Raw genomic sequence first — 12,494 nt, 5'->3', positions numbered from 1 at the left:
AAGCACTTACGGCCGCCACAGAAATGCATTTTGGTGACAGGACTTTGAGAAGTTATACGTCTTAACCAATATTCTGTTATACGTCTTAACAAATGTTCTTTACGATAATACATTTTACTTATGTAATAGAAAACTTAGATACAATTGATGAACTAATAGTGTGGACACAAAGAGAAGCCGACGTCAACATAAGTGTCTGATGACTTTATTTTTACCATTTAGAGTACTGGAATGTACATATTCACATAAATATCGTAAGCGTTTATAGCTTTCCCATACATTCGTATAAGTACTGGGAAATTAATCAATCTGAAAAGAAAATATCCCAGATGTAAATAACTAACAAATATATATATATATATATATATTTATTTATATGTTATCGTTATATATTTTTGAATTTTTTTCGAATTACCACAGGACTTCCATGTGGAACCATTTTACATTTCCTCTAGTCACAGTAGGGGCGGTGTAATGGACACTACAGAATGGATGAGACGAGCCATGAGATGCTACTACCGTTGTGTCATTTGTCCTCGTGCATCAGAATGGGTGGAGAAGCTAGGCGAGAAGTGATTGACTGCCATCTCGACCAAAGCGGATCAGCTGACACAAGTATAGCGGTATTCTTCGACGAGAATAATGTTCGCTGTACCTACTTCATTTATGTGTTAAGGGGGTGCAAGTTTCCAGTGTGGGAACACTGATACTTTCACATTTTATGCATCAGCGTGTAAAGTATTTTTCAAATTAGAAGCGTGGTCTAAGGTTAGAAACACAAAATTTTTCATTAATCTACAGATGAAAAGATTGAAGTCTGCAATTTGTGTGAAACAGTGTTATAGTTTAAAATAGATTCAGCTCGAATACGTAGTCTTCGACTTTGAAATTTAATAAATAATTTCGATAAGTATTTCCTCTCAGATTTTGGTGCATAATAAAGCACGGTGGAAGTTCATTAACACATAAATTTTTCTTACCAATACATAATTTTCTCCCAAAACAAGTTCAATTTTAAGTATATTATCAACTTCAGTGATACCCCAAAATTGTCTGTAACGCCGGGATTCGAGCCTGGACAACTGACTGTCATAGTCTAAGTTTGTGCAATTGAGTCAGCTGAGGACTTACCCTTGACCGACTCAAAGCGACAGCTAGTCTGCAGGTCCTACCCGTTCTTCAGAGCATTGTCAATGAAATGCAGACGCATCGCGTGGCTCGGGACACAATTTCAAATGGTCAGAAGCGTTTACAGCAGTAGTTATCTCAATAGGGAGAAAAATTTTACATCCTAGAGTATTCTGGTTCATATTCGGAATACTGGTTTAGGACTTTTGCTTGTAAAATGTGAAGGAGGAAGACAAAGTCAGAGACAAAAGCTTCTTTAAATGTGAGGTAGTAGCATCGCATGTTTCGCTTCAAGAGTTATTGTCTGGGAGATTGTCATGGGGAGGTTGTGCGTTGAAGTTTCTCCCTCTGTAATTTCGTTTTGAAGGTAGAGCTCATTACGTAAATCTAAACTATTTATATACTACTGATCAACTACGATTTCACGGGACTTACATCTACATATTCACTGTCAATAGTAGATGAACATAAAAATATTTAAAACAGTACATGTTTCATATATATGTATATCATTAAGATGGAATAAAGTATTTCCGTATTTATTTTCTCCTAAGAAACATGAGCTATGCTACTGTAGGTACAATGAAAAAGATGTAACCTTACAAGTATTTGAGAATAATTTAGAGATTTATTTGGTGAATTTCAGACCATCAGAATGCGTGACGGTAAGTTATTTTGTTAGGGCATACTGTAAGTAAGGTCAACAGAACGATAATTTGTGAAATAGTTAGCTATATATTGTGTGTTAAATGTGAGTTATATTTACATGTACAATTATATTTCTTAACTGTTATGAATCAAACTGTACATAAATTTGTCCTAAGAGAGGAAATCTTTAGACAGATACTAAATTCTACGTTTGAAACGGACATGAAATTACAAAAAAGAAACATCAATCACCTAAAACAACAAGTTATATAATTATCATAATTATTTAAATTTTCGTTACATTTAAACTAGATATTTCTGTCGCTCCACTAAGCTTTTATTTTTCGAATCACAAATTTATATATCTATATAATTGTGATATGGTAGAGCGAATTAAGACACATGTCTTGCTCTTCACAAGTTCAGAATATACTCCATTATATGCACAAAATTAGCACAGGTTAATGCATCACTGTTGTATGCAAGGTAAGTGGAAAAAAATTACGGGAAAAAAAGAAATGCATAACTTGTTTGAAGTTGCATCGGATTATGTGCGAAGAGTGAATGCATAAAAGATGTCCACATCACCCGCGTGTATTTGGTGGAGAAGATAAACATTTATTTGGAATGAAAAAAAAAAATGTTGCGACCACACCGAATTTAACAGAACTACATCCCTGTCAAACAGGAAACAATAACATTAAATTGTGTTTATTCCTCCAGCACGAGGCAGCGAAAAACTTTATTTGAGTGATTTAATCTCTCATAACGCAGCAAAATAATTTCGAGTGTTCAAAAGATTATTCTGCATCAAGTCTGTGCTACTTATGTGCTATAAATATTTTGTGTTACAATTCCGGATCTAAAAAAAATATATGTCTCTCTTTCTATATATATACAACCATTTATTTTGCCTGTTGACAGGCCTCACAATGTTCGCCGCGTAACATTAGGATATGATGCCAGAATCCTTAATAAGCTGTCCCACCGTAGTGATTGCAGTTAAGTAGCAGTATATGCTACACTTCTTCTCTGGGAAGTCATGGAAATGCATAGCTTCTGGTATTTCTTTAAAGTGAGTAACGTGTCATTTCGCAGGACACGCCGCAGTTTAGATCAGGAAGTATCGATTTACAGACTCGACCAACATTTTGTGCGATATAAAAAGGAAAACTGATAAGAATTATATTATACTTATACAAAATAATTTTCATGTAAAATAGACAAATCTGAAAAAGTACTTCGTATGGCGAAACCTTAATGTTGGTAAATAGATTAGTAAACAAGTATAAATATTTTTTACAGTCAAAGGTCCTTCACAAGAGTTCAATTACTTTATCAAGAGCATAAGTTTTATGATATGATGTATTACTGTATCTAACAAGGGAATGACATCTATATGATCTCGTTATTTACTTTCATTGTGCAGTGGTCTGAGCAAGTTATTTTCTGTTTTAGCAGGAGGCTGCTGGTACACAAATTTTACGAGAAGTATATAATATTTGCGATGCTGATAAGTAATATAGCCAAACAGTTGCTTGTGTTTTTGTGGATTGCGTTCTTTGTTATGAAACAATTACACCACTGCGACTCGTTCGATACTTACCTAATTTAAGTTTGTTGTTATCAATTACTAGAAACTGTACTACTAGACACCATCCATTAACGTTTCTGTTAATCAGAATAAAACTGAGACATTATGCCGGCATCATATCCTTAATGTTAAGCACTTAACTTCGATGATATTTATACACAATTATAAACAACATGATTGTCTGTGTCGGGTGGAATCTTGAGTCTCTGAAGTCTCCTCTACGAGGACATGCTTTATTACAGTTTTTCTCTGGCTAAGTACTTCTTTATTATTTTAATTGAACTATAATATATTAGGCCAATATACAAGCTAGAAAGAAAATAAGAGTTTAGAAAACTAGCCATGAAAATAGAAAAATTGTTTCTTGGATACGAGAAGGGACCTATATCACATTCTCCAGCCGGTCTGTCTGATTGTGATCGCGCGGACGAAGTCATTAGGCCAGAAAGACAGTGTTTCGGGTAGAGACGGGGAACGTGACCAACGGCGCTATGCGCTCCGTCAATGTCTGCGTCGTCAGTGCGGCAGCCTGGCCCGGGTTGCGGCGCTTCCGATCGGACGCCGCCTGGAACCGCTCAGAGACGAGCATTTAGAGTGAGATCAGTCGATGGGTCTGTGCAAGTACTGCGGCGGTGAAAGGAAGGTCTGTGTCCAACAAGTAAACTACTTTGGTTTCCCTGCTAAAACAAAACCAATTACGTGGAGGACATACGTGGCAGTTAGCATTAGAATGTTATCTGCACTCAAAACTTACTGTTTGGTTTCTTAAGGCTAATTTCACAAGTTGATCACTAAGCTAGACTGAGTAACAATGTTCTTTAAAATTACTTCTGCAAATCAGTAGAAACTAGAAGCTGAAACACATCCCCACGAAATCTTGTGCATAAAATAATGTATTATTTTAAATGTATGGCACAATGACGTTTAACCAAAATATACGAGGATAATGACGTAACCGGGTTGTTGAAATGTTATGTTTAATTTGATTTTTATAGAAGACATCCTTGTATCAGTAACCTTAGCAACTTGCCTTAGCGTGGATGTAGCATTCCATGTGACTGTTGTAAATATAAATCTCAGTTGTGAACGGAATTAAATGTGCACGCACTTTAGCCAGAGTTGGTTCACACTAAACGCATTTAGCCTTGGAAAAATCTTAGTTATTTGCTTATGTAGGTCACAGACGTTCATTGTTTCATATTTGGTGTTCTTAGTTCGCAGACTTCACGTATTAATGTCAGTGGTGTTGTTACAGATGGTTTCTTCTCTCAACTACATAATAAAATCTAAGGAACATATTATTATTTTCGTTAAAAATATTTATATACATTTTTATATTTGTACATCTAACAACACATGAACCCATTTTAACATAGCACCTCTTCAAATCACATTTTATTTGAAAGCAGTCATAATACTTGGTGTTTGTGAGAAATCCCTTTTTTAAGTTACAAAACATAAGTCAGTTTGTAATTAACGTTTTTTCGCTTAAACTGTAAATGAAATTGCCAATTTAATTGAAAGGATTATAGCTGACAGTTTGCAGAAAATTAAACAAATTTTATTTGATGATTTAAATGAAAATGCAGTTTCTCTTAGTTCATGCGGTAGAATTATGTAATTCCTCCAGCAGCTCTTTCTCTGATTTATTTAATTATTTACTTTTAAGACTAAAATTTTCTTGCTAGTCTCTAAGAAAAAAACAAGTTATTCAGGTTTTTGTTGTAAATATTAGTTACTACTTTAATATGATTCATTACACGCAACTAGCAAGACAGTAGTAGGTTAAGAGCTACCTGAATCTTCGTCAGGCATAAATAACACTAAACAATTTGGTGTTAAACTACAGTGACTCCAGCACGTTATCGTGCTGTAATTAGCCTACATCTATTGATGTACATACATATATATATTTTATCTAGACTTTCTGAGGATAGTAAAAGTATTTAGTTTGCTGGTAGTGCATTATAATAATGTGCCAGTGCACATTAAAGAATAAAGAATACAAAGAACTCTTCCACTCACGATTGCTCTACAGTAGCGGCAGTGTTATTGCCGTTCACACTTCACAAAATATGAAGCTTCTACTTTAGCTTTAACACTAGTAAGCACACATAAGCATAGGTTCAACCATTACACAACAGATGTATGTTAACTTTCATTGGTTCACATTTACGAGTGCAAAAGGATATCTTTCTTTTTGACTTGACTCGTAATCTGACTTCACTCAGCGTCAAAACATCGTCTAAGAGAAGCATTTTGTAGTATTCATACGATCACACTGGCTTTTGGTCTTGTGCATTTTGAAGAGACTATGGAAAAGCTTCTTATTATCTGGGTCTCTATACGCCTCGCTACGTCAACGTCAATCCAGTAAGACTAGGGCAGTGATACAGGTTGTTTTGGAACTCTTTGTACAGCAGCGAATGCTGCACAGAAACAACATCTGCCACATCATGCAGTGAGTGGAGTGTTTGGATATGAAATGGGATCATGAGCACTCAGTGCAACTACATATTAGGAATTAAATCCATTGTTACTCACTAACGTTACAAACAGAGGGCAAGTAACAAATGCAATCTGATTTTAGCACGCTTATTATGCAATTCTTGTGCTGTGTTTTTATGTCAGGAACAAAACCCTCCATATGAATTACTAGTCGAAAATAACTTTGATAAATGTACGAAGTCACAGACTCTGCTTAAAACGTTTCTCAAAAGAGTGTACTGGGGAGCGAAAAAAATGAAAGTCGTGGATTTTTTTTCTTTTTGGATCTGTTGTAACTTACCTCAGCTGCTGACCACTACGATAAAAACCGTCATCCATTTTTACTTTAAAAAGCAATATTTAGGTAAGGAGAGAAACCTTTGCACAAAAGCGATTTTCTGCGTTGTCGCACGTGTCATCAAATATCACTCGTTCAACAATGTGTTACCTAGTGTGTCTGCTTGTGAGTGCAGGGGTTATTTCGTCATTCGCCTTCGTTGTCTAGTACTGAATTTCGTTCGAAATTAAAAGTAAGCTATTTACATAGCATTTTTTCTGTGTCAACAGTATGTATACTATATTTTTATTCGTTAAATTTTGGCAAATTTTTTGCCGGATATCCCAAAATACCAGCAAATTTGCTGTTGTCGTCTTCAAGCGGCTAATGACTTAAAGAATACACTTGTTCTAATGTTTACCGCGGAAGACGTTTACCGCGAAAGAGACGATAACTTGTTTACTGACCGCTCTTTTGCGCTTACTAGATTTTAAACATACTTTAATATTTAAAGGGAGGTAATAATCGAACGATCTTGGGGGATTGGAGCGCGATAGTAGGAAGGAATAGAAGAAACAATTAGAGGAGAATGTGGACATGGTAGTGGGAATGACACAGGAGAAAGGGTAACTGAATTCTGCAGTAAATTTCAGCTAGTAATAGCGAATACATTGTTCAAGAATCACAAGAGGAAGTGGTATACATGGAAAAGGCCCAGAGACACGAGAGCATTTCAGATGCATTACGTCATGGTGAGACGGAGATTCCGAAATTAGATAGCGCATTTTTTTTCACACCCCGGAGAAAACATAGGCTTAGATCAGAATTTAGAACATTTGAAGTTCAAGATCGTCCTCTGCGAGAGGCAATTTGGAAAGAAATGGGATACTGAAATACTGAGGAATGATGAGGCGTGTTTGATGTTCTCGAAGGTTGTAGATATTGTGATAATGAGTACAACAGATGGGTGTTCAGTTGAAGAGAATTGGAAATCTCTGAAAAAACAAGCAAGTACAAAAGATGAGCAGATATAGGTACAAGGAAAATAGCCACGAATAGACCTTGGGTAACAGAAGAAACAGTTCACCTGATCGACGAAACAAGAAAGTACAAAAATTTTCGAGGAATGACAGCGATACAGGAGTGTAAGGCACTTGCAACTGAAATAAATAGAAAGTGCCGGGAAACCAATGCGAAATGGCTGCAGGAAATCTGTCAGAAAATCTAAAAAGAAATGCTTGTCCTAAGGACAGGTGCAGTATATAGAAAAGCCAAGACAACTTCCGGTGAAATTAAAAGCAAGGGCGACAACATTAAGAGTGCAATGAGGGTTCCAATATTAAACGCACACAAGTGGACAGGTAGAAAGAGTATTCTGCGAAAGGGAGAATCTGTCTGACGAAATGACAGAAGTAGAAATGGAAGTCGAGAGTCAGAGCTTAACAGACCTTTGGAGGACTTGAGTTCAAATAAGGCGAAAGGATAGACAACATCCCTTCAAAATTTCTACTATTATTGGAGGGAACCGGCAACCAAAAGACTGTTCAAACCGGTGTGAAGAATCTATGAGACTGGAGTCATACCATGAGATTTCGACGAAAATATCATCCATCACTCCGAAGACAGCAATACATAAGGGCCAGAATTATCGCATAGTCAGCTTAACACCTTATGCATCCAAGCTGCTGGCAGTTTTGACTGTGCTCTTGATAATGAAAGTAAAACTTAAGACAACTCGGCACACGTTCATAGGAATTGTTAACCTAGAAATAAGCGTTCAACAATGTAAAATTATGGAAAATGTTCGAAACTCTGAGAAAAATTGTTGTGTGCTACAGAGATAGACGGATAATACACAATATGTGCAAAGACCAAGAGGGAACAGAAAGCGATGACAGAAACAAAACAGCGGTTCGGGAGTAGGATTAAAATTCAGAGTGAAAGAGTATGAGTGATAAGACATCGCTATCCTCAGTGAAAGTGATGATGAATTACAGGATGTGCTGAATGGAATGAGTAGTCTAATTATACAATATGGATTAAGAATAAATCGAAGAGAGACTAAAGAAATGAAAAGGAGCAGAAATGAGAATAGTGATAAACTTAACATCAGAATTAGTGGCCACGAATCAGGTAGAGTGAAGGAGCCCTGCAACTTTGGAAACAAAACGTGATGGTAGAGGCAAGGAGGACATAAGAAAAAGTGCTTTCTTGGCCAGGAGAAGTCTACTATTATAAAATATAGGCGTTAGCGTGAGAAAGAATCTTCTGAGAATGTACGTTTGGCGCACAGCACTGTGTGGTAGTGAATTACAGACAGCGGCAAAACTAGGTAGAAGAGAGTCGAAGCGTTTGAGCTGTGGTGCTGTGCAAGAATGTTGAAAATTAGGTAGACTGATAAGATGAGAAAGGAGGAGGTTCTCCGCGGAATTTGCACTGAAATGAATATATGGAAAACACCGTGAAGAGAAATGGATATTAAAAAATAATATGGTAGAGACTAACACGTTGGTACTAGAGGGATTAGCAGGGGGTAAAAACCGTAGGGAAAGACAGAAATTGGAATACACCGAACAAATAATTGGATGAAGGGTGCAAGTACAACTCTGACATGAAGAGGTTGGTACAAGAGAGGAATTCGTGACGTATCGCATCGAACTAAATAGAGTACTAGTGGCTAAAAGAAATATTTGTAATGAGAAAGCTGTTGTGGTCTACTGTTGTCGGACCATAAAATATAGAAAAAACTCAAAATTCTTGGTTTTGTGCACAGTAAGACTGGTAGGTTACTAGAGACCATTGTATGCAAAAGCTGGACAGTACTGAAATTAATTATGCGTTACATAAACCTAAGGTTAAATTTTCGTCTAAGGATATTGCGAATCATGGCAGATCATCGGTTGTATGCAACTGTTCTTGACATTGTTAGCTAGTAGGGAATACGATTTGGTATTAAAATTACAAAGCAAAAAAATTCTGTTAGAAAGTATCATGTCTGACGTAAGACTCGGTTTTGTTTTGCGAAAATAAGGTACCACAGATGATTGCAAGAAACATCACATGTAGTCAGTAACAGAACTGGAATAATCGGAAACTTCGGGTTCAGTATTTGTAAGTTTCAACCAAATGTGCGGGGTAATTGTGAGCAAAATTGTGCCGTAGAAATGCTTAGACGGTCGATGAACACATGGTACATCACAACGATAACGAGTTTTACTCATTACATTTAATCCCAGAAATAAACCGCACTGGTACAATTTCTGCTCAGATGACAATGTGGAGGCCTGAGTGCGAATGGGGCTTTATAAGTATGAGATGACGATAAATTGCGAAACTACCGTTTTACGTCATTTAAGAACATGATGTAATATATGGACGCATTACGAGGTGCACTAGAATGATATACATAGCTTCAATTCTCTACATGGTTTTGTCGTTGCTGAATTTATGTTACATAACACTTTCAATAAGCCATAAACCCTCCTGAAGAACTGCGACGTTGCTCTTAGCGATGTAATGTAGCAATGTTTTTCTTTCGCCATACAATTTTTCGATGCATTAGGAAGCATTACACTGGATATTGTGGAAGTGGTCTATTTCTCTCTTATTAGACTGAGGCCAACAGAACTTCTGACAATTCGAGATTCATATCAGGAACCCTTTAAAATGCAAATACTACGCGTGTTCCCTGACGATCTTTTTGCTTACGTCTGGGATGTCGAAAAGTAATGCTGTGAAGCAGAGGAAAAGACCCAGTTTGCATCAGTGTGCGACATTCCAAAGATGGACGCAATCCCTTGCTTTGTCTGTGATCTACATAAACCAGTGGGCCAGAGGGATTTATGCACAATCTGGGTCTAGTCTGCTTATTAAACTTACAGTAGTAGCAATGCGGCATATTTAAGGGGATTATTACCAGCTGTCAAAACTATTGCACTTGCTGTATCCCCAAATGGTCGATTATATACTGGATATAAACCTGAATCGTAAAGAAGCGGTGACGTGATAGTAAGTTAATCAGTTCGATGGTGGGAGGGTAGGGAAAATAACCTTATCGTTACATTTTTGGACAAAATTGGTAATTCAGGCTCATTTGGCAGACGAAGGAATAGAGAAGTTTTTTTACCACCAGTGACTATCGATAGCAAGTATGGCTTACTTGTGGCGACCTACTAACGAGCCCAACCTAACCGACTTAGACCTTCCCCCACCGCGACGCAGAAAGGGTTAAATGCTGTAAAGGCGGCCTTCTTGATGTACACATTTCCTGGTGTCAAGTGGTCAAATGCGCTACTGGTCTCAGTAAAAGGTGACGGCCAGCTACGCTTGCCCCAGAACGTGTAGCCCTGCGAGCCGGCCTGCGATGCAGTGCTAGTTTCACAAACTGCCACGAGGGTCAGACTTGCAAACGGAACCAGCTGATGCTCTACTTTTGCTTCAGACGATCTTTGGCAGGGAAGTTCCACAGCACGCCGAGTGCGGACCGAGTTGTTACCGGAGCGAAGTAGCAGCTCTAGGGCGCAGACGTCGGCACGGGCAGCGTTCGCGACCGCGCCGAGAGTCGACAGCTGTGGCAGCCGGTGAGCGAGCGGCTGGATCGGTGGGAGCCGGCGCGGGTGGGCGGACTGCAGGCAGTGCGGTCATGGGGAGTCGTTGGAGTCGGAGCCGAGCGAGTGCAGCGGGAAGAGCGGGTACCAGGCGTGCGTGGGCTGCGTCAGCGTGAGCTTGTCGAGCGCCACCTCGGCGCCGCCGCGGCCCACGTTGTGCTCGAAGCCGGGCTGGCGCTCCCACAGCATGACGAGCAGCCCGCGGCCCAGCACGTCGCACGCGCTGTAGCGCAGCGTCTGCCGGAACTGCGGCTCCAGGCTGTGCCGCACCACGCGCGTCTTGCGCTTCTGCAGCCACCGCTCGCCGTCCCGCAGGTACGTCTTCACGTACGTGTCTGCGGAAGCACAACACACACACTTACTTCCTAGGTTTCATCTGCTCTGCTAGCCATCGAGACTACAAAACCCCGAAGACGGCATGCAGCAACGATTAGGTGTATTGCGTGTAGTGAACCGGGGATCTAGAAGGCTTCCGCTCGCCGTAGCCCTCAGCGGTTCACAACCCCACAACAGGTCACAGCAGTCCACTCACCCCACGCCGCCCCACACCGAACCCAGGGTAATTGTGCCGTTCGGTCCCGTGTGGACCCCCCGGGAACGTCTCGTACCAGACGAGTGGAACCCCAAACATTTGCCTGGTAGAGTAACTATGGTGTATGCGTACGTGGAGACAGTGTTTGTGCGGCAAACGCCGACGTAGTGTAACTGAGGCGGAATACGGGGAACCTGCCCACATTCGCCGAGGCAGATGGAAAACCACCTTAAAAACCATCTAGAGGCTGGCCGGCACACCGGACCTCGACACTCATCCGCTGGGCGGATTCGTGCCGGGGAACGGCACGCCTTCCCACTCGGGAAGCAGCGCGTTAAGCCGTCGGCACACGGACCGTGCATCCGAACGTTGAGCGTTGAGCTTGCCTAGTTTCTGACACCACAGCGTGGAATAGCACGCTCTGGAGTCCTTCCGAACGTGCAGAGCAATATCTGGCATGTCAGATATTCTGAGCGTGCGTCTGAGCGTTGACCAATGACATGGCACAACGCCATCTACGTCACAGGCACGCCGTCTCCCTTCAGTACAGAGTTGTGAGGCGCCATATTGGCACTCATTTCAAGCCTATTTGTATATATGCCGTTCCGAGCACCAGCAAATTGAGAATCACTGCAAAACCCGTTGTTAACTGTGTGATTCGTTCCAATAAAATAATGAGAAACTTCATACTCGTGGCAAGACAATTATTGTAACTTGCTTATAATGAGAGTAGGCTATTTGAAGCCAGCGACACACTGAAGATCCACCCAAAACGCATTGTTCTTGGTACAATGTGTTATAATTAAATTTCAGTTAATAAAATATCTACGATTAAGGTTTTTAGCGAGAGGTAAGAGACTATGATTAGAGAAAACAAGTGTGATGTTGGTTTAGTGTAATGAATAATGGCACTGTCTGTCATTGAGAGGTTTTATAGGGGCGGTGGTTCGCGTCCTAACACAACCACATGTTTTTTTCCTAACATTCGCGTTTTTATTACGTTCTGATACTTTATTATTAGTTTAATATAAGTATAGACTATAATATTTGATGTTATGTAAATACAAGTTCACCTTTTTTTGATTGGTGACTTTGCTCGACTGACTTAATCTAAAAGACAGCTTACGCTACTTGTATAGAGAAATTTTGCTCCTTCTTCTTTTACGCTTCGTAATTCACATGTTTCAAAGATTCTGCTACTGGGTAGGAACAGTGATCAAG

At 39.6% G+C, this 12,494-nt stretch overlaps 1 protein-coding gene across 1 annotated transcript in view; it reads right to left on the bottom strand.

Annotated features, from left to right (window-relative positions):
- Nucleotides 1–258: 258 nt before the first annotated feature.
- The window catches only part of LOC126355431 (regulating synaptic membrane exocytosis protein 1-like), a 123,135-nt gene continuing 110,899 nt past the window's right edge, over nucleotides 259–12,494 (bottom strand). Inside the window, exon 11 of the mRNA XM_050005739.1 lies at nucleotides 259–11,076. Within this exon, the coding sequence (XP_049861696.1) occupies nucleotides 10,775–11,076 (302 nt within the window). The 3' untranslated portion in view covers nucleotides 259–10,774. The remainder of the gene's footprint in view (nucleotides 11,077–12,494) is intronic.

This window comes from Schistocerca gregaria, chromosome 3 (genome assembly GCF_023897955.1).
Source record: "Schistocerca gregaria isolate iqSchGreg1 chromosome 3, iqSchGreg1.2, whole genome shotgun sequence".
In the NCBI taxonomy this organism is placed as follows: Eukaryota; Metazoa; Arthropoda; class Insecta; order Orthoptera; family Acrididae; genus Schistocerca; species Schistocerca gregaria.
Note: the sequence above shows the minus strand (reverse complement) of the source record. Positions and strands in the feature narration are given on the sequence as shown.